General features: G+C 37.4%; 1 protein-coding gene across 1 annotated transcript in view; it reads right to left on the reverse strand.

Annotated features, from left to right (window-relative positions):
- Positions 1–23,900, reverse strand: part of LOC306669340 (broad substrate specificity ATP-binding cassette transporter ABCG2-like) — a 59,314-nt gene that overhangs the window by 29,733 nt on the left and 5,681 nt on the right. Inside the window, exons 2-3 of the mRNA XM_079153269.1 lie at positions 13,278–13,475; positions 3,456–3,515 (exon numbers count right to left, since the gene is read on the reverse strand). Coding sequence (XP_079009395.1) covers positions 3,456–3,515; positions 13,278–13,456 — 239 coding nt within the window. The 5' untranslated portion in view covers positions 13,457–13,475. The remainder of the gene's footprint in view (positions 1–3,455; positions 3,516–13,277; positions 13,476–23,900) is intronic.

A 23,900-nucleotide genomic window follows, 5' to 3' on the forward strand; every position in this document is an offset into this window, starting at 1 on the left:
AAAAAGAGCTTTCTTATACTCCAAAAATTAATCTGATGATAAATAAATAAACTACTCCATTCAAAATAACCTAAAAACAAACAAACAAACAAAAAACCTTAGGAAAAAATCTTTCTAAAAAGGTGAAAGGTTTCTATAATGAAAATTATAAAATATTGAAGGAAGAGAATGAAGAAGATATTAGAAGATGGAAAGACCTACCATATTTATAGATAGGTAGAATTAATATCATCAAAATGGCCATATTGTAGGAATGATAGTAGAATTAATCAGACATTCTTACCCTATGTGCATATATGATTACATGACCAGTATAACTCTACATCATGTACAACTAGAAGAATGAAAAGTCATACCTCATTTGTGTACGGTGTGTCAAAATTCATTCTACTGTCATGTAAAACTAATCAGAATAAATAAAAATAGGAAAAATATTACGAAAAATAATGTATCAGATTTAATGAAATCTCTGTCAAAATCCCAATGACATTCTTCACAGAACTGAAAAAAAAAAATAGTCCTAAAATTTATATGGAAGAATAAAAGACCCAGAATAGCCAAAGAAACCTTGAGCAAGAAGAGCAAGAAGAAAATATGGTGGCAACACTCCAACCCATTGACTCAGACACTGACTTCCTTAGCAAGACTTCTACAGCTCAAGAAATAAAACCAAGAATCAGTAAGTGGGATAGTATTAAATTACAAAGCTCTGCACAGTAAAGGAAATAACTTAGATTGTGAAGAGAGATCCTACAGAATGGGAAAAATATCTTTGCCAGCTTCTCTTCTGATAGGAAATTAATAATCAGAATATATAAAGAACTCAAAAATCTTTAAAAATCTTGCCATCAAAAAACCTAATCAACCACTCAATAAATGAGTGAAAGATCTAAAGAGACATCTCTCAAAAGAAAATATATATATATATAAATGACTAAAAAATACACAAAAAAAGTTCAACAGCCTCAGCAAGCAGAAATACAAATCAAAACTACAGGGAGATTTCATCTCACCCCAGTTAGAATGGCAATCATTAAGAATATAAATGATTTCTTGGGCTATGGGAGTCCTGTTAAGGAAGTCTGCTCCTAAGTCAACAAGTTGAAGGTTTGGACCTACTTTTCCTTCTATAAGATGCAGGGTCTCTGGTCTGATTCCGAGGTCCTTGATCCATTGTGAGTTGAGTTTTGTGCAGGGTGAGAGATAGGGGTTTAATTTCATTCTGTTGCATATGGTTTTCCAGTTTTCCCAGCACCATTTGTTGAAGAGGCTATCTTTTCTCCATTGCATATTTTTGGCACCTTTGTCTAGTATGAGAAAATTGTATTTATTTGGGTTTGTGTCCATGTCCTCTATTCTGTACCATTGATCTACCTGTCTAATTTGGTACCAATACCATATGCCGTTTTTTTTACTATTGCTTAGTAGAAAGAGTTGAAGATCTGGTATTGCGATACCCCTTGCTTCGCTCTTTCTACTGAGGATTGCTTTAGCTATTCTGGGTTTCTTATTCTTCCAGATGAATTTCATAATTGCTTGCTCTATTTCTGTAAGGTACATCATTGGGATTTTAATTGGAATTGCATTGAATCTATATAGCTCCCATAGTCCGAGAAATAAAAGCAAGAATCAACAACTGGGATAGATTCAAACTAAAAAGCTTTCTCTCAGCAAAGGAAACTATCAGTAATGTGAAGAGAGAGCCTACAGAGTGGGAGAATATCTTTGCCAATCATACTTCAGATAGAGCGCTAATATCCCGAATCTATAAAGAACTCAAAAAACTCTACACCAAGAATACAAATAATCCAATCAACAAATGGGCTAAGGAAATGAACAAACACTTCATAGAAGAAGATGTACAAGCAATCAACAGATATATGAAAAAAATGTTCAACATCTCTAGTAATAAGAGAAATGCAAATCAAAACTACCCTAAGATTTCATCTCACCCCAATTAGAATGGCGATTATCAAGAACATAAGCAACAACAGGTGTTGGCGAGGATGTGGGGGAAAAGGTACACTCATACATTGCTGGTAGGGTTGCAAACTAGTGCAGCCACTCTGGAAAGCAGTGTGGAGATTCCTCAGAAAGCTTGGAATGGAACCACCATTTGACCCAGCTGTCCCACTCCTTGGCCTATACCCAGAGGACTTAAAATCAGCATACTACAGAGATACAGCCACATCAATGTTCATAGCTGCTCAATTCACTGTAGCCAGATTGTGGAACCAACCCAGATGCCCTTCAGTTGATGAATGGATAAAGAAACTGTGGCATATATATACAATGGAATATTACTCCGCCATGAGGAATGACAAAATTATGGCATTTGCAGGCAAATGGATGAAATTGGAGGATATCATGCTAAGTGAGATAAGCCAATCTCAAAAAACTAAAGGACGAATGATCTCGCTGATAAGCGGATGAGGACATATGGGGGGGTAGGAGGGGTTAGTGTTAGGGTTAGGGTTAGGGATAAGGAGGGTGGTAAGAATGGAGGAAGAAAGGAATGTATAGAGGGAAAAGAGGGGTGGGAGGGGAGGGGCGAAGGGAAAAAAAATAACAGAATGAATCAAACAACATTGCCCTATGTAAATTTATGATTTTTAATTAAAATAAAAAAATATATAAATGATGATAATTGCTGGAAAGGATGTGGGGGAAGAAATACTTGTACATTATTTGTGGGACTAAAATTTAGTACAACCACTTTGGAAAGCAGTATGAATAGTTCTCAAAGACTAGAAAAACCCACCATATGATCTAGCTCTCTTTTATCCAAAAGAACTAAAATCAGCATAGTATAGTGATACGTGCAAACATGTGTACATGATAGCCATACATTATCCACAACAGCCAGTTATGCACCCAGCCTAGATGCTCATCAACAGATGCATGGAGGGAGTTATACTCAACCATTATGTCACTTGTTGGTAAATGAACTAGACATCAAGCTAGGTGAAGTAAGCCAAATTTGGAAAGTCAAGCGTCAAGTGTTTTCTCTCATATGCAAAGGCTAGAAAGGGAAAAAAAAAATTTAAAAGGGGATCTCAGGAAAATAGAAGGGAGATTAGTAGAGTAGAATTAGGGAAGAGGGAGGATGGAAAGGAAAGTGGAAGAACTGGGAATTGAAGTTTAATGAATTATAGCATGTTATGTATGAATACATCAAAATGCATTCCAATTTTACATACAACTACAATGTATTAATTAAAATAAATACGTAGAAGGAAGATCAATAGAGTAGAGGAAAAGGATGGGGGAGAAAGGAGGTGAGGGAAGGGGAAAGTACTGGAAATTGAAATGCAGAAGACTATGGTATACACATTTATGAATGTGTCAAAATGAATCTCACTATTGTGTACAACTATAATGCACTAAGCATAAATTTTAAAAAGCACACTGAACCTGCGTAGAAATGGCTGACATATATTTTCTGTTATACTCACAAAGATTTGCCTCCACCTGTGGGTCCCATGATGGCATTGAGGCCAGGTTTCATGATCCCACTGGAAACACAAGAAAATACGAATTTACTGTTCCATTTGAAAAGAAGTTATTTTCATTTAGACTCTGCACTGAATATTTCAAATGAAGGTTGATGAAACTGTGGACAGAAAACAATCACCCACTCTTTTTGGGGGGGTCAGGGGAGGCACCAGGGATTGAACTCAGGGGCACTCAACTACTTAGTCACATTCACAGCGCCCCCCACTTTTTTTTTTTTTTTTTTTTTTTTTTTCATTTAGAGACAGGGTCTCACTGAGTTGCTTGGTGTCTCGCTATTGCTGAGGCTGACTTTGAACTCATAATCCTCCTTTCCCAGCCTCCCAAGTCACTGGGATTACAGGCATGTGCCACTGTGCCCAGCCATCAACTCTTAAAAAGGAAAAAAAATGATTAATATAAGTCTAGTATACACAGGATATCAACCACTAGTCAGAACCCATAAGAACGGCTCAGGTCCCTCTAAGTTCCTTTCATTTATCCTTGAAACTATTTATTCCTTTTTGAAAATGATATATCCAATGTTCAAGATTCCTTGAAATAAGTAGGAGTCTTTTGACGCATCTCTTACTCTTGCTACTCTTCACACAGTGTCAGGTACATAAGAGCTTCTGAGAAATGCTTCATCTTAGTACCTTCCAGCCAACCCTCTTGCTACCTAGTCCAATGTAGACACGGTTAAGTAACCATGGATTCATAGAAACCAGTAGTAGTGGTCTCACTAACAAAATCAAATAGACCAAAAAGTCAACATATCTTAAGTAGAAACAGGAAGGCTGGAATGAAGCACTCCAGAGGGTGAGCAGTCGTCACCTGTTCCTAACACCCAAGGAAAAGGTGGTACCAACAAGGAAAGGAAACACACGCCCTGAAGACAGATCGTTTCATTCCTGTTCTGGGTCTAGAAGTGGGCTGGAAAATGCTCGGTTTAGAATTAGGAGGCATCCCTTCAGTAGGAGCATCTTTCAAGCATGTACAACAGATGGAAGAGACACTGTTGTTTCACCAACTACGAGCATGTGTGAAGGTAGAATATTTGGATAGAGTAGAAAGGAGGAAAAGGAATGACCATGCTGAGAGCCAAGAAGGCAAATAGTTTGAATTTTATTTTCATTTTAATTTTTTACTTTATTTTTATTTTTTAATATTAGTTTTTTTTATTTTTGCAGACTGCATTTTGATTCATTGTACACAAGTGGGGTACAACTTTTTGTTTCTATGGTTGGTTGTGCACAATGTAGATTCACACTATTCATGCAATCATACATGTACATAGGGTAATGATGTCTGTCTCATTCTGACATCTTTCATACCTCCGCCTCCTCCCCCCTCTCATTTCCCTCTATGTAATCTAAAGTTCCCCCATTCTTCTCTCATCCCCACCCCTATCCCCATTATGTATCGTCATCCACTTATCAGGGAAAATGTTTGCACTTTGATTTTTTGGGATTGGCATATTTCACTCAGCATGATATTCTCCAGTTCCATCCATTTATCTGCAAATGCTATAATATTATTCTTCTTTATGGCTGAATAATATTCCATTGTGCATATATACCACAGTTTCTTTATCCATTCATCTGTTAAAGGGCATCTATGTTGGTTCCAATCTAGTTATCATGAATTGAGCTGCTATAAACATTGATGTAGCTGCATTCCTGTAGTATGCTGATTTTAAGTCCTTTGGGTATAAATCAAGGAGTGGGATAACTGGGTCAAAAGGTGGGTCCATTCCAAGTTTTCTGAGGAATCTCCATACGGCTTTCCAGAGTGACTGCACCAATTTGCAACTCCACCAGCAATGTATGAGTGTACCTTTTTCTCCATATCCATGCCAACATCTATTGTTTGTGTTCTTGATAATAGTCATTCTAATTGGAGTAAGATAAAATCTTAGAGTTGTTTCAATTTGCATTTCTCTAATTACTAGAGATGTTGACCACTTTTTCATATATTTATTAATTGCCTGTATGTCTTCTTCCATAAGTGTCTGTCCAGTTACTTGGTCCATGTATTGATTGGGTTCTTTGTATTTTTGTATAAAGTTTTGTAAGTTCTTTATAAATTTTGGAAATTAGTGCTCCATCTGAAGTGCATGTGGAAAAGATTTTCTCCCACTCTGTAGGCTCTCATTTCACAGTATTGAGTGTATCCTTTGCTGAGAAAAGGGTTTTTATTGTAAAGGTAAGATGTATATTACTAAATAGAATGAATTACAGAAGGCAGTTTAAGGGCAGGGCCTCCATAGGATTCAGGAATGATGAAACAGTCCTTTCAAAACCCAGGGTTCTACACGGTCTTTCTATAATATTGGTAAAGAGGTCAAGATTTATTTCACAGAGACAATAGTATCTATTCTATTCAAAACTGACTGCAATCGTTCTCACATAATGCTTCCCACAGAGGTCAATCTTACAATTACACAATTGTCACAAGTGATAAACTTCCCAGTGCAACTGCCTCACAGCGCTTACACCCAAGAGGACCTCAACATTCACTGCTGTGGTACCTGACCTGTCACAATTATACTGGCTGCCAGAGGCTAAGGCAAAATGTACTGTTCACTCTGCTCATTAACTGATGTATCGCTCACTGAAATATGGGGGAAAGCATGACTTCTGTAGACTCAGAGCCAGCTGTAACACAGAAAAAATCTTATTCTTTTGTTGACTTTTTCCTTTACTGCAATGACACATGAACAATTGGGTGGGTCTGTGGATGCAGATCAGTGGCAGAGTGAACACTCAGCATGCATGAGGTCTGGGGTTCAATCCCTAGTACCCCCTCAGAAAAAATCCTCATAATTGAGTAAACTCTCCAAGTGCATTTACCTGTGTATCTTAAGGCACCTGCTTTAATAGTACCTACCTACTAATTGCTTATAAAATGACCAGAAATAAACTTGTTATTCACTGTGGCTTTGATGTCAGAAAACTTACCAGGTTTTTAAAACACTTACTCAGATAAAGACCAAGAAATCCTGAATGACTCAACCAGAAATTGAATGTGAATATGTTAAGGCCATGAAGTTTACAAGCTCCCAAGTTTGGGTAATTTGACAATAAATGCTAGGATTTTTCAGGGGAAAAAGGGGTAGAATCCTCAATGGAAGAGTTGCAATATGGATCAGGGTCTAATTCCACCCCCATTCACTCAATATTTAAGTTCTACTATGTACAGACAAGATACTCTTAGGACACTGGATAGAGAAGAGAACAAAAGAAGAAGATGAATGAAAAACCAAAAAGTCCATATTTCTCCTGGACTTCATATTCTTGTCTAGGAATCAGCACACTATAGCTAGCCACCAGCTCTCTGATCTCACAAACAGTAGGTTGGAATAGAGCCTACTCATTGGTTTATGTAGTATCTATAGCTGTTTTCATGATACCAAGTCCGAGTTCAGTTGCATTGCTGTTGTGTGACCCTAAAAATGAAAGTAGTCACCATGTGGCCCTTTGCAGAAGGAGAGTGTTGGCCCATGTTCTACTCTATGGTCCACAACTCCCTGGTCTCCTCTCCCTCCACTCCATCCTTCTATCATCCCTACAAGCCATTCCCCTCTCTAAATTACTGCTTAAAGCACTTGCATGCAAGGCCTCCCTCCCTTATACCATAAAAACTTGCCCACAAGAACTGTGCCATACTATTACCATTTCCATCTCCTTTCTTCCCACATTATATGCTGCACACTGAGTACAAGAAATGAAATTTGCCTAAAGGATTCCTATCACATCTATTAAATTTTAGTGGATAATAGTCAATTCTTTGTTTATGGACAAAAGTTGTCAATACCATTCTTGGAGTAGAGCTGGTCTCCTTACACACACACACACACACACACACACACACACACACACACACACACACATGCAGGGTTTACTCTCTCAATCTCCATGTACCCAGCCCTCTAATTCAGGGTTAGGGATTCCATTGTGACTCTCAGTCCTTCCCTCACAGCAGAACACACCACAGAGAGTGCCCCAGCTTTCTGAATCCTCCTTTAGACAACAAGGTTCTGAGAACAGAGGACCTACTAGAAGCACTGGCCATTTTGTCCCATGCCAGGCAACTAATAGGCAAATTTTGTCAAATAAATAAAACTACAATTTTTAGAAAGAGAATTACTTTAAAGAAACAACAAAAATATTGCCAAAAGAAAGCAAAAATAATTGAGTAGATTGAAAATAGAAATACCCTGAGCTGGGTGAGGTTGTACACACCTATAATCCCAGTGACTCAGGAAGCTGAGGCAGGAGGATCACAGTAACTTAATAAGACCCTGTTTCAAAATACAAAATAAAAAGAACTGAGTATGTAGCTCAATGGTACAATTACCATGGTGTCTATCCACTGTGAAGAAAGAGAGGAGGAGGAGAAGGAGGTGGGGAGGAGGAGGAAAAGAAAAACAGGAGGAGGGAGAGGAACAGGAGAAGGAGAAGGAGGGAGAATATGGGCATATTCTGCCTGGAAAGAAAACGTACTTAAATTCCTCTTTGTTATTTCATGTTTAAATGATGTGTCAATGTTTTCTACTGTACTTTCCCTTCCCCTTCCTTTCTTAGTAGGAAGAAGATAGATATTCTGGATAGAGGTGCAGCAACTGCCAGCACCCAGGAGCACAGGCTGAAAAGGAAGGTGAGAGGGAGAGGAGACCGTCAGAAGCTGAGCAGATGCTTGTATTAGGGAATAAGAAAATTGAACAAATCAGTAAGCATATTGAGAATAAGAAGAGCAAGTTTTCACCTTGTTAAGAGTTTATAAACATGAAAATGTGAAAAGAATTTGAGTGTTAGACTGAAATTGCTACATTAAGAAAAAGTTATGGGTTTTAATTTATATTGATAACTAGAGAAAAGTATAGATCAATAACTCCCAGGGTGCGGTGGAAGTGGCTGTCCCCCGCACACTGCTCCTCTTGCCCCTCCTCTTCAGGTTCAGGGGCACATGCACACGGGGCATTTTCTAACAAAGTAACAGATGGATGCACAGCCACATGCGTGTATGTACATGTATTCCCTGGGGGTGTCCATTGGGAAGGCTTGGAGTAATGACACAGCAATAGCAATGAGCATTCTAAACACTCAGATCTTGGTTTGTAAATACCATCCTCCACAAGAGTGAACAGCAGCTGACTCTGGGTCTGGTGGGGTTATTACACAGTTAATCTAGAATTTTTGTCTGTGCCAAGAAAATACTAAAGAATGTCAGGACAAGTGAAATTAATGGGGGAGGAAGGGAGGAACCCACCTTTCTGGAAAGGTCTCCCACTGACCTTTCCTCAAAAAATCTGGAACAATATGGTATCAAAGTAAGTGACAATAATCAAGCATTACCACTGAATGCTTTTGAATGAAATACAAATCCAAGAGTCAATAGAGGAAGTGAAAGAAGAGATGATTAATGAAATTTCTTCCCATTGGAAAAATGCAGACTATGAAATAATAATAAATAATAATCATAAATCACCCTTTAGCAACTATAATAATGGTTGCTGATTTAGACAGGAGTCATCAATGGAGGCTGAAGCTGGTGAGTAGAATTTTAAGGAGAAACTCCTGTTTCTCTGGAATAATGCCAGAGCATCTCCCTTCATAATGATCAAGCACCAAGAAGAAAGTAGTGACATTATGGTGAAGTTTGTCAGATGGCAACATGACCTGGAGTAGGTTAGGACTAGAAAATACTACATTGGACGAGACTGAAGAGAGATGAGGAGGTGGTCAGTCACCTGTGAGAAGCACGGTGACAGGAGGCCCTTGGATCACTCCTGCCTTCATTCTGAGGACACAGGTCCCCTGGCCTGCTGCCAGACAACATCTGGGTGATTACACAGAAGAGGGTCCTTTCTGGAAAGTAATGCTGAAGGAGCTGAAGATGATGGAGCATCACATGAGCAGACTACACGACAGTAGTTCCAAAACCAGCAATGACGATAGTTATCACGGAAACAGAGAGTGACAGGAGCAGAGGCGGGGCCCGTGGACGGCGCGTCTGGGCAGAAGGTGTGTGTCCAGCAGGTTCCTGCTCCCGATCACTCCTGTGTTTAATTACTTGAAAAATCTCTCACAGAACATGTTGAATTTCCCTCAATTCTAGGATATCTACAGATCCGCTAGGACAGATGACTTTATCCCATTGACGGGGAGAGGGAAAGCTCAAGGGCTGGGTTTGGAGACAAACTGAGCATAAGGGAAAGATTTTTCACAAGAAAAGAATATTCCTTATCATGTCTCCTGGTCAAATTTTGTTTATCTTCTCTTTTCAAGAGGTTAGGAAAAACAAAAATACAAAGGAACAACAAGATGCCCAACAGATTTTTTAAAAAAATTTTACAGACTGCATTTTGATTCATTGTACACAAATGGGGTACATCTTTTACTTCCTATGGTTGTGCATGATGTAGATTTATACCATTCATGTAATTATACATATACATAGGGTAATGATGTCTGTCTCATTCCACCATTCTTCATACCTCCCCTCCCTCTCATTTCCCTCTATGTAATCTAAAGTTCCTCCATTCTTCTATCATCCCCCATCTCCTCACCCCCATTATGTATCATCATTCACTTATCAGGGAAAACATTCAGTTTTTGGTTTTTAGGGATGGACTTATTTCACTTAGGAAGATATTCTCCAATTCCATCCATTTATCTGCAGATGCCATGATATTATTCTTTGCTATGGTTGATTAATATTCCATTGTGTATATATACCACAGTTTCTTTCTCTATTCATCTGTTGAAGGGCATCTAGGTTGGTTCAATAAATGGGATGGATTCAAACTAAAAAGCTTTTTCTCAGCAAAGGATACAATCAATACTGTGAAATGAAAGCCTACAGAGTGGGAGAAAATCTTTTCCTTACACACTTCAGATAGAGCACTTATCTCCAAAATTTATAAAGAACTTACAAAACTTGACACCAAAAATACAAAGAACCCAATCAATACATGGACCAAGTAACTGGACACACACTTTACAGAAGAAGATACACAGGTGATTTAATAAACATATGAAAAAGTGTTCAACATCTCTAGTAATTAGAGAAATGCAAATCAAAACCACCCTAAGATTTCATCTTACTCCAATTAGAATACCAATTATCAAGAACACAAACAATAATAGACGTTGGTGTGGATGTGGAGAAAAAGGGCACACTTTTACATTGCTGGTGGAGTTGAAAATTGGTGCAGCCACTCTGGGAAGCAGTATGGAGATTCCTTAGAAATCTTGGAATGGACCCACATTTTGACCCAGTTATCCCACTCCTCGGTTTATATCCGAAGGACTTAAAATCAGCAAACTACAGGAATGCAGCCACATCAACGTTTATAGCAGCTCAATTTGCAATAGCTAGATTGTGACCCAACAGTTTTTTTGGAACATATTTATCACTTTGAATGCTATTGGCACTATATCAAACATTACCAAAAATAAGATAATAAGAGCAGCCTTACCTACACCCAGAGGTCCTACTTAGTTGAAGAAGAAAGATTTAAAAAACACAGCAGTCAAAAACTGGATAACCTTTCTCATGGATACCTTAACTGGGAATGTGAGCAAATATGAACACCAATCCTATGTGTCATTTTTAACTATAAAATTTTAAACAATTCCAAAGTTTGAGCCTAGGAAAGCACAAGACAATGACCTTTGCTGAGATGCACACCATTTGGCCATAAACATGTGAAGTCTTGAGCAGAGAAGACTCTTAGTGTATGGAGTTAGTAGTGCACTAGCCAAAAATAATAAGTAAGAGGGATTGGGGGCATGGCTCAGTGGTACAGCACTTGTTCTGGGTTCAATCCCCAGTCTCTCCTCCCCCCCCCCCAAAAAAAAAGAGAAAAGAAAGAAACAAACAAAAAGAACACTCAAACAGTTCACATTTTACATCTATTTAACCTGCTCATATTAAAATCACTTTACCTTCTACCTGTTTCAGCACCAAATATGAAGGAACCAACATTTTTTTTTTTTTTTTTTTTTTTTTTTTTTTTTTTTTGTGCAGGGCCTTATGCTTGCAAGGCAAGCATTCTACCAACTGAGCTATATCCCCAGCCCATATTCTGGATGGTTATGTTTTACAAAAAGTTTGCCAGCTTTCCACAAGTCAGTTCTATCTAATCATGTAGCAAAAGATCAAAAAGCCTTCCATCCATCATTCCTGTCCTTATTCTCCTAGTCAGGATTTCTTAACCAACACAAGAAAGAGATGGTGAGAAGAGGAAGACAGAAGTCATTGTGCATGGAGAGTCCTAACCCTGCACAGCACCCCTGGCCTCAACCCAGTCAGCTCTCACATCCTGATCATCTCTCCCCCACCACATACCAAAAAAATTCTACCTTATCCTCTAAAGGAAGTTGGTGGCTATTAACAGGAAAGACCCCAAGAAAACAGGATAAACATCTGATTCCATGTGGGTCTGCAGCCATCCCAGGTCAAAGGGTTCATTTATAACCACTTCCCAGTCTTGGAGAGTCAGGAAAAGTCAGAAAGTTGCTTGGTTTGACTAGGAGCAATTATCTTCCCCACTAAACAATAAATGAGTAAACAAACAAAACCACATATTCCATACTGTCTGAGCAAACCCAAATTCACTTCCTGTCACCAGAGAGGGGAAGCTCAGGTTTAGTTCTCTAGAAATCAAGAAAACACTGACACCCCTAATGGCCAGCATCTGTGAACTCATGGAGGTGCCTAGCAGTGAGGTGTAGATTCTAAAGAAACACTCATTTCCCTCCCACTTGAGCTCCCATTTGAATGCCATATTCTAAATTCTAAATTTGTTGCTGAATGAAAATCATAATTACGGGGTGCTTTTAAAATCAACTGCATTGATTTGGATCCTAGAGTATCATCACTTCACAGTTCAACTGCATAACTTCTATTAAGTAATAGTTATCTTAAACATTTTCTACCTGATATCATTATGGTGAGAAAGCATGAAGTAAATTGCTATAGCCCATGAAGTTGTATAAATAAGCCATTCATTTGAAACAAGTCTATTTGTCAATGTGGGTAGCAGCACACACCTGTATTCCCACTGACTCAGGAGTCTGAGGCAGAAGGATTGCAAGTTTGAGGCCAGCTCAGCAACTTAGTGACAGCTTTTCTCAAAATATTAAAAAAAAAATGGGATATAGTTCAGTGATAAGTTGCCTCTGGATTCAATGTCAATACTTCCCCAAAATAAAAAAAAAAAATTAAAAACAGTTCTACTTATAAAGCAGAATATGGTCACAACATTCTGTCATTTCAACCTCCTTGCTCCTACAATATAAAGGGCACAAAGTGCATGAGTATCTGAAAAATGCCTGGCTCAAAAAGTGCACCAGCAGATCTTCTGTTTAATAGTTGGAAAACTAAAGTTCAAAGCTTACAATTATACTATCACAATCAAAATGCACTAAATCATACAGCCAGGTCCACTTCCGCCAATACACAGGGAGAAATGAATGACACATAACATAGGGGAAAATAAATAACACATTAATTATCCAATTCTCAAAGAAAACTCAATGCACAAGGCAAAATCACTTTTAAAAATAGCCTGTAAGTTCTTTTTCAAAGTTAAACATATACTTAACAAGTCATCTAGTCATTTCTGTCCTAGGTTAGCCAAAATAAATAAAGGCATGTGTCACTCTATCTGTACAAAATGTATACACAGAAGTTCATAGCCTCTTATTTGTAATGGGAAAAACTGAAAGTTGATTGTAGATCAATACAGGGGCCTTTTAAAAAGTTCACATACGTACTTGATATCTGATAGTATTTCTAACTCTTCTTTATTCTGAACAGGTAGAAAGCCACTCTTCACTTTTACTCTATAGCAGATGTCATGAAAACTCAACACAGCCCTCTCGGGAAATGTCTTCAGGCCATTGGTGTTTCTTTGTGACATTGGGATGCATATCTGGTCATTACCGGAAGCCATCTGGAGAGTTTCTGCCTTCCTGTGAAGGGAAAAGCAATAGTAGGTTGAAAGAGAAATTAGATTGTCAATCCTAGATAACAATATATTGAAACCAAGTCTGTTTTAAACTATGCTACAGTGAGATTCCTTTCCAATGAACAGTCCACATCACTGTGATAAGAACAAACTGAGAACCCATAACAGGAGGAAGACAAAACTCTAAATTCCTGCACTACAAACAGATGTCAGATAAATTCCTCATAAATAAATAGTATGATAAACAGATAAATTCCTTATAAGTAAAGAGTATTCCTCATAAGTAAAGAGTATGAAAATTACTCAAGGCAGATGAGGGTTATCCTTGACTGGCTTGGAAGCATCAGTTCAGGGATGGCCAAACGATCATCATCATACTGCCTATATTTCTTTTTTAGTTTTGAGTTCAGGACATTGTTGTCACCAAAAAGAGCATAGTCCAGCAGTCAGTGACAGAAGAACTTTCTTAGACTTTATAGCTTCAGACTTTACCTCTCTGGTTGTTATGCACCTTAAATCACCTAAAAAGGTAAACCCCAACATCCTTTGCAAAGATATACTCATTTCCTAAGGCATGCTCATACATTGCTGGTGGGACTGCAGATTGGTGCAACCACTATGAAAAGAAGTATGGAGATTTCATAGAAAACTTGGAATGGAACCAACTGACCAGTTATCCCACTCCTAGGTATATACCAAAGGACTTAAAGTCAGCACACTACAGGAACACAGCCACATCCATGTTTATAGCAGTTCAACTCACAATAGCAAAGATATGCAAAAAACCTAGGTGTCCTTCAATGGATGAATGGATAAAGAAAATGTGGTATATTACTCAGCCATAAAGAAGAATGAGACTATGGTATTTGCTGGTAAATGGATGGAAGTGGGAAAATATCATGCTAAGTGAAATAAGCCAAACCCCCAAAACCAAAGGCCAAATGTTTTCTCTGATAAACGAATGCTAATCCATATGGGGGAGGGTGATGAAAGAACTTTGGATTGTGCAGAGGGGTATGAGGGCAGGGGAGGGCATATGGGAATGGAAAGACAAGTGGAACGAGATGGACATTGTTACCCTATATACATGTGAATACACCATGTTCAGCCAGAAGAAGAAGTTGTGCTCTGTTCGTGTACAATGTGTCTAAATGCAGTCTACTGTCATGTATAACTAATTTGAACAAATTTTAAAAATATACTCATTTCTTTATGGGAAAACATTTAAATTCTAGAAGGATTTAAAATTAAGTGTAATTTGATTAAGTAAATCAAAATACATTTAACAGTTCAAGAATTTAGAGAAAAAAACTGAATATTAAATTTATAAATGAAATTTAAAATATTTTGTTGAAACAAATTTCAAAAGTCCCCTTAGAAAGACTTAGACTAAGAAATTAAGGTGAACAGAAATTATGAAAGAAGTTTGAAGTATCAACTGCAATAAACCTAATTTTCACTTTTAAAAACCAAAGTCATCCATGAAAAACTTTCTCTCTGCCTTTGGTGGACTAGCTGCTCCAACTAATCATCCTCCTGAGAAAAACCATTGGAGCAGACAGAACATGAGGAATGTTGAAGAGTCCTCTGATGAGAGCAACAAAGCCACAGGGACTGGAGGAACCAGAGTCCCAGCAAGGAGGCAGCAGCACTGGGAAATCCCAGCAGCCCATGCCTTTCCCTCTCCTGGTACTTGCACACACAGACTGCACAGTCATGGAGCAACACTTGGGAAATCCATGTAGAAAGAAACTGCTAGAGGCATTCTCCTGAAGCCTCTAATATATCTAACCACATATTTCAGCAGTCTCTCAGCAAGGGAGACTCAGCAAAATTTTCACTTCTCAGTCAGCAAACATAAGGCATCCTGGAAACCTCAGGCTGCCAAGATCCCAGAAGCATTATGACCTGGGAATATAGACAAACCAAAAAGAGACCAGACTCTGCTTGATCAAAGTGATCTTCTTAGACTTTGCAAGGAAAAAGATAAATCTACTCTCAAAGAAGCTATCATCCATTTATCAGGGAAAACATTCAGCCTTTGGTTTTTTGGGATTGGCTTATTTCACTTAGCATGATATTCTCTAATTCCATCCATTTATCTGCAAATGCTATAATATTATTGTTCTTTGTGGATGAATAATATTCCATTGTGTATATATACCAGTTTCTTTATCCATTCATCTGTTGAAGGGCATCTAGGTTGGTTCCACAATCTAGCTATTGAGAATTGAGCTGCTATAAACATTGATGTGGCTGCGTTACTGTACTATGCTACTTTTAAGTCCAAAAGATGATATATAATGGGAGGGGGGGAATGAGAGAGAATGGAGGAATTTCAGATTACATAGAGGGAAATGAGAGGAAGAGGTGGGTATGAAAGATGGTGGAATGAGACAGACATCATTACCCTGTGTATATGTATGATTACATGAATGGTATGAATCTACATCATGCACTACCATAGAAATGAAAAAATGTACCCCATTTGTGTACAATATATCAAAATGTAGTCTGTAAAAATTTTTTAAAAATTTTAAATCGTTATGTGATTGTTAAGAAAATACAAAACAAATGAATGTTGTTCACTGGGAAAAAAGAAGTTATCATCATCCAAATTTTCAATCCAAAATTACCAACCATGCCAGAAAACAGGAGCTAAAGTTCCAAAAATGAGAACACAGAAATAGACCCAAAGAAAATCCAAGTTGGAGTTATCAAGTATCAAATATTGACATTAAAGTCACTTATTAATATGTTCAAGAAAATAAGCAAAAAGATAGATTGTCACTAAAGAACCAGCATCTCTTCTTAAAAGTCAAAATTAAAAATTCAAGCTGAATGTAGTGGTACATAACCATACTTCCAGGTATACCAGGCTAAGGCAGGATGATGGGCAAGTTTCAGGCCAGCCCAGGCAACAGAGTGAGGCCCTCCCTGTATCTTACAAGAAAATTAAGAGGACTAGGAACGTAGCTCAGTTATAGAGCACATATTCAAGGCTGTGGGTTACATCCCCAGCACCAGAAGAAGGAAAAACAACAAGGGAAGATTTTGGTGTATATTCAGCAGCAGTTTAAACACGGATTAGAAATAATAATTAGGGAACCAGAACACTGGTATCTAGAAAACATTCACGATGAAAATTGCAAATAATGAAAATCATCACCATAAGAAAAAAAACTTTCCACTGGACAAAGAGAGGAAGAACTATGTGAAAGAGCCTAAGAAGCACAGAGCATGATGAAAAGGGTCTGGCATACATGTAACTAGAGAGCTGGGAGAAGGAAAAATGGAACAGAATCAATAATCAAAGAAATGCTGGCCAAGTATTTTCCAAAATACAAAGGTATTAAGCCAGAGATTGAAGAAGCTTTAGTGGTACCAAACAGGATAAACACAAGAAAACCATATGCAAGCCTGACATAGCAAAACTGACAGAAAAGAAAGCAATGTCCAATTATTGTTTCTGTACCCCCCAAAATAGCATTTATAACACTCTATTCATTTTGGAAACTAAAAAGCAAAAAACTAGTTAAGGATTGGCACCCAAGATATTAAAAGTAAACAGCTGGGGTTTTATGTGAACATAGTGAATGGTAACAATCAGACAAAATTCTATTCTCCTGAAGTACTAAAAAAGAAGAAACAAGTAATATAGGAATGTTACACTTTAACTTTAAAAACACCTAAGCCATCTCCCCAGTCTTCAATAACCAACATAGGGCAATTCTAACACCAGCAGTCACTTCTACTGCCATCCCATGTGAAGTTCAGCCCCTGAGGACATTTCTAACCTCCAAAGATGTATTAAGAGAACCAGGTAACATACTGCTTGACTTTAAATCCCTCACTGACTCAAGATGGAAATGAGACTTTTGTGAGGTTTCCCACTAATATAAGGCAACAACTGGGACTAAAGTACCCAAGAAGGATCACCCAAACCCATACAAGACAGTGGACTAAAACTTTTAAATATAGTAACAATGTTAGGCATGGGTATAGACTTTCCCTCCCTGTGACTGGATTAAGTTCACTATTCATACTGCTGAGCAGCTTCTTAGCTCCTGACTAGGGTGGTAGCAATCTTACTCAGAGAGATACAGCCTCCTAGTAATTCATAGGTCACAAGCCCAGTGATTAGACAGGTCTGAACAAAGTCATTCAACTGAAGTACATTGTAGCAGAAAGAAAAGAAAAAAGAAAAAGAGAGAAGTAAAAAGAAAGCAAACAAAATGCATTTCTAAAACCAATATGGAATAGTGCATTATCCTAAGATGAAATGAAAAATACAGTAAGGATTTTAAAAAGCAAAGGAAATATATCTGGGTACTGTGGCACACTTCTGTAATCCCAGCAACTTGGGAGGCTGAGGCAGGAGGATCACAATTTTGTGCCTAGTCTGAACAATATAACAAGAAACCATCTCAAAATAAAATTAAATTTTTTTGGAATATACCTCAATGGTAGAGTCTTTAACATGCATGAGGCCCTGGATTCAATTGTCAGTACTGCAAAACACAACAAAACCAAAATAGGTTTCTTTACTTTATATTTCTTACCATGATCTAAAACCAAAGTGCAAAATTAGTTTTTACACAATCAAAATTGCCCATAGGAGAAAAATGAATGCAGGTAGATTCTACATCTTTTGCCAGACACCTGTTCAGTTATGACTACTGCACATTTTGGTAGAGGGAGGGCAGACTCAGACCAAGAGCTCAGGGCCTTCCCTTGCATTTTTCCCTAGGGATAATACTAGCAAATGGAGAACCACTCTGCTTTATAGTTATATATTAGGTGGCTGCTTACGCATATACCTACTTAAACTACTGACTCAGGTTACTGCCATGAGATTAGAAACCTGACAGGGACATCCACAGGCTTGAAGGTAAAAGATTGGGAAAAAATGTCACTCACATGAACTGCATAAACAAGCAGGGGTTTCCATCCTCATATCAGACAAAGTGGACTTCAAACCAAAGTTAGTCAGAAAGGATAAAGATGGACATTTCAGGGGCTGGGGAGATAGCTCAGTTGGTAGAGTGCTTGCCTCGCAAGCACAAGGCCCTGGGTTCAATCCCCAGCACCCAAAAAAAAAAGATGGACATTTCACACTGCTTAAGGGAATCATATATCAAGACATAACAATAGTAAATATATTTCCTCCAAACAATGAAGTATCTATGTACATCAAACAAACCCTTCTCAATTTCAAGAATCAAAGAGACCACAACAAAATAATACCAGGTGATATTAACACACCTCTCTCACCACTGGATAGATCTTCCAAACAAAAACTAAAAAAAGAAACTATATAACTAAATAATTCAATCAATGATTTAGACTTAATGGACACATATAGAATATTTCATCCATTGTCAAGTAAATACACTTTCTTCAGCAGCACATGGATCCTTCTCTAAAATAAACCACGTTATGTCACAAAGCAACTCTCAGCAAATACAAGAAACAAAACAAAACAAAACAAAAAACACTAACCTGCATTCTATCCAATCATTACAGAATGAAACTAGAAATCAAAGATAAAATAAAAAATAGAAGCTACTCCAACACCTGAAGACTAAATAGCATGCTATTGAATGATGAATGGAAAAAAGAAGAAATTAGGGAGGAAATAAAAAAGAATACTTAGAAGTAAATGAGAACACCGGTACAACATATCATATCTGGGACACTCTGAAGGCATGCTAAGAGGAAAATTCATTGCATGGAGCTCATACATTAAAAGAATAAAAAGTCAACAATGAAATGACCTAACATTACATCTCAAAGCCCTAGAAAAAGAAGAACAATTCAACACCAAAGGCAGTAGAAGACAGGAAATAATTAAAATCAGAGCTGATATTAACGAAATTGAAATAAAAGAAACAATTGAAAAAATTGACAAAACAAAAGCTGGTTCTTTGAAAAAATAAATAAAATTGATAAACCCTTAGCCACATTAACAAAGAGAAAGAGAGAGAAAACTCAAATTACTAAAATTTATTATGAAAAAAGAAATATCATGATGGACACTACTGAAATATAGAAGATAATTAGAAACTATTTTGAAAATTTATACCCAAATAAAATAGAAAATCTCAAAGATGTCAACAAATTTCTAGAGACATATGATCTACCCAAGCTGAAGCAGAAGAACATAACACAATTTAAACAAATCAATTTTTAGCAATGAAATGGAAGACGCCATCAAAAGCCTACCAAACAAGAAAAGCCCAGGACCAGACAGATTCTCAACAGAGTTCTATAAGACCTTCAAAGAATAATTAACACCAATACTTCTCAAATTATTCCATGAAATAGAAAAGGAGGGAACCCTTCCAAACTCATTCTATGAGGCTAGTATCACCCTGATACCAAAACCAGACAAAGACACATCAAGGAAAGAAAACTTCAGACCAATATCCTTGATGAATATAGATGCAAAAATTCTCAATAGAATTCTGGCAAATTGCATACAAAAACCTATTTAAAAGTTAGTGCACCACAATCAAGTAGGTTTTATACTTGGGGTGCAAGGTTGTTTCAACATATGGAAAGCAATAAACATAACACATCACATCAATAGACTTAAAGACAATAATTATATGATTACCTCAATGGACAAGAAAAAGCATTTGACAAAATACAGCATGTCTTCATGTTCAAAACACTAGAAAAAGTAGGGATAGTAGGAACATACCTCAACACTGTAAAAGTTCTCTATCCTAAGCCCAAGGCAACCATCATCCTAAATGGAGAAAAACTGAAAGTATTCCCTCTACAAAGTGGAACAAGACAGGGATGCCCTCTTCACCACTTCTATTCAACATTGTCCTTGAAACTCTAGCCAGAGCAATAAGATGAAATAAAATAAAGGGATACAGATATAAATAGGAGAAGAACTCAAACTATCACTATTTACCAACAACATGATTCTATATTTAGAAGATCCAAAAAATTCCACCAGAAAACTTCTACAACTCATAAATTAATTCAGCAAAGTAGCAGGATATAAAATTAATACCCATAAATCAAATGCATTTATATACATAAGTGATGAATCCACTGCAAGAGAAATTAGGGAAACCACTCCATTCACAATAAACTCAAAAAAAAAAAAAAAACTAAAATACTTGGGAATCAATCTAACAAAAGAGGTGAAAGACCTCTACAATGTAAACTACAGAATGCTAAAGAAAAAAATTAAAGAACGCCTTAGAAGATGGAAAGATTACTCCTGTTCTTGGATAGGGAGAATTAATATTTTCAAAATGGTCATACTACCACAAATGTCATACAGATTCAGTGAAATTCCTATTAAAATTCCAAAGACATTCTTCATGGAACTTGAAAAAGCAATCATGAAATTCATTTGGAAAAATAAAAGACCCAGAATAGCCAAGGCAATCCTTAGCAAGAAGAGTGAAGCAGGAGGCATCACAATACCAGACCTTAAACTATACTAAAGAGCAATAGTAACAGAAACAGCATGGTATTGGCACCAAAATAGACATGGTAGACCAATGGTACAAAATAGAAGACACAGAGACAAACCCACATAAATACAGTTATCTCACACTAGAAAAAGGTGCCAAAAAACATACATTGGAGAAAAGATAGCCTTTTCAACAAATGGTGTTGGGAAAACTGGAAATTCAGATGTAATGAAATGAAATTAAACCTCTATCTCTCACGTGGCACAAAATCAACTCAAAGTGGATCAAAGACTTATATACTAGAACAGAGACCCTGCACCTAATAGAAGAAAAAGTAGGCCCAAACCTTTACCATGTTGGCCTAGGATCTGACTTCCTTAACAAGACTTCCAAAGCACAAGAAGTAAAATTAAGAATCAATAAATGGGATGGATTCAAACTAAAAAGTTTCTTCCCAGCAAAGGAAACAATCAATAACATGAAGAGAGAGCCTACAGAATGGGAGAAAATCTTTACCATGTGCGCCTCAGATAGAGTACTCATCTCCAGAATTTATAAAGAACTCAAAAACCTTAAACACCAAACAAACAAATAACCCAATCAATAAATAGGCTAAGAAACTGAACAGACACTTCACAGAAGAAATACAAAAACCTTAACACCAAACAAATAACCCAATCAATAAATAGGCTAAGAAACTGAACAGACACTTCATAGAAGAAATACAATCGATCAACAAACAAATGAAAAAATGTTCATCATCTCTTGTAACTAGAAAAATGCAAATCAAAACTAGTCTAAGATTTCATCTTACTCCAGTCAGAATGACAATTATCAAGAATAGAAACAATAATCAGTGTTGGTGAGGATGTGGGGGAAAGATATACTCATACATTGCTGGTGGAACCACCATTTGACTCAGCTAACCCACTCCTCAGTTTTTACCCAAAGGTCTTAAAATCAGTATACTACCATGACGCAAACACATCAATGTTTATAGTGGCTCAATTCACAATAACTAAGGTATGAAACCAACCTAGATACCCTTCAACAGACGAATGGATAAAGAAACTGTGGTATATATGTGCAATGGAATATTACTCAGTCTTAAAGAAGAATGAAATTATGGCATTTGCAGGTAAATGGATGGAACTAGAGAATATCAAGCTAAATGACATAAGCCAATCCCATAAACCTAAAGGCCAAATATTTTCTCTGATAAGCGGAAATTGATCCATAGAGGGGGTTGAATCGGGAAGAATAAAGGAAATTTGGATTATACAGACGGGAGTGAGGGGCGGAGTGGGGTGGTGGGGATGGGAAAAATAAATAAATAAAATAAATTTTAATTTAATTTAGCTTAAAAAGGTTGAACTTGACCTAGGACAAGTGGGATCCTTGGCATATGTAATGGAAAAGAATTTCAGCTCATACCAAGGACACAAACTGATTTATTTACAGAAAGCAAATACACATTCAAGGGAGAATGCAGGCTATCTCTAGAGAGAAACATCTTCAGGAGTAAAGTAAGAAACATTCATTCAAGGGAAAATGCAGGCCACCTCCAGAGGGAGAGACATCAACTGCCTTGGTCTGGTGTGTTAACATTTATAGAGAGAAAGTAGCCATGGGAGGAACCAGAGGTGAAGTCAGGGTGGAGTTACACAATTTCATGCCAGTTTTTCTAGTGCTCGCACAACGCATCATTACTTTTTGAAGGCAAGGATGGCCAAGGGTATAGGCCAAGGACATGAGGCTGATTGTGCACGAGTTGTGATTTGCATTTCAAATGTTCATGGTCATTTTCTGCATTAAAGCATGTGTTAATATTTATAGAAAGACAGTGGCTAGGGGCTGAACTATAGGTAGAGTCAGGGGAGAGAAATACAAATGTGGGTCAGATTTTCTAGCTCTTGTTCAATATCCTCATATCACATTACTTTTTGAAGGCAATAACATGGGTTAAGGACTTTGGTTAGACTTGTCCAGAGCTGCTCATTTTGCATTTCAAAGGTCCATAGATGTTTCCAACAAATCAGGGAGCTTCTCTTTTAAGACTCAGGATTTTTTTTTTTGTAGCCCCAAATTTCTATCTCAAAATGCCAAGAATCAGTTCTATATTCCAAGGCTCTTGAATGAAGTAATTTTGAAGTCAGTCCACTGGGGTGCTCTAAGACCCCAAAATGGTTGCAGCCATGATTTGTAGGACATGACAGGATAAGAAATGGGAAGAGACCCTATTATGAAAGATATTCCTGCTTATTTAAAAGCTTGAGGCTTTTTGATAAGGAAAGGCTCATGATACTAATTATGTTTTTAGAAGAACACATTAGCTGCTGTTCAGAGAACACTGGGAGAAGGAGAGGTTAGGGGCTAGTGCAGAAAACAGGACAGATAAGTTAGTAAAAGATGGAGAGGCCTGGGTAATGGCAGACAAGATGTCAAGTTGAAGGGGTCAGAGGGATGTGGTAGAGCATAGGCTTAGCGTGCTCTGAATTAAAAAAAAAAAAAACACTTATAACAGATCAATTAACAATATAAAAAGTTTCATCATATAAGTGTTCACAGGAATTTCACACACAACAGAATGAGGCTGCAGGTTGGATCCAGGCAGTTCAGTATTATATACCATGTTAGTCTAAAGAAAAAGGGTTTAGGATTTCTGGTGGCAAGTTTGGGGAAGATGAAGAAAGGGAAGGTTTGGTTAGGTAAGGGTTGTCTTGTTACGCAGGTTTCTCCTGAGTGAAGAGTTGTCTTGGAGATGCACTTTTAGAAATAGAAAATTCTCTTACAAAAGTAAATTTCCACTCAAAAGGTCAAATTTATACTCTGTTTATAGGTAATTGGAGGGAGGGGGTCAAAGTGATTTAGAAGTGTCCTCAGACTCTCAATTGTCTTACACTCAAAATAATCTAAGTACCACAGAGGCATATTGGGATGGCATTTTCTGGAACCCTTGCTACAGATTCACATTTGAGAGAGCATCC

Source organism: Sciurus vulgaris (genome assembly GCF_902686455.1).
Source record: "Sciurus vulgaris genome assembly, chromosome: 9".
NCBI classification, from domain to species: Eukaryota; Metazoa; Chordata; class Mammalia; order Rodentia; family Sciuridae; genus Sciurus; species Sciurus vulgaris.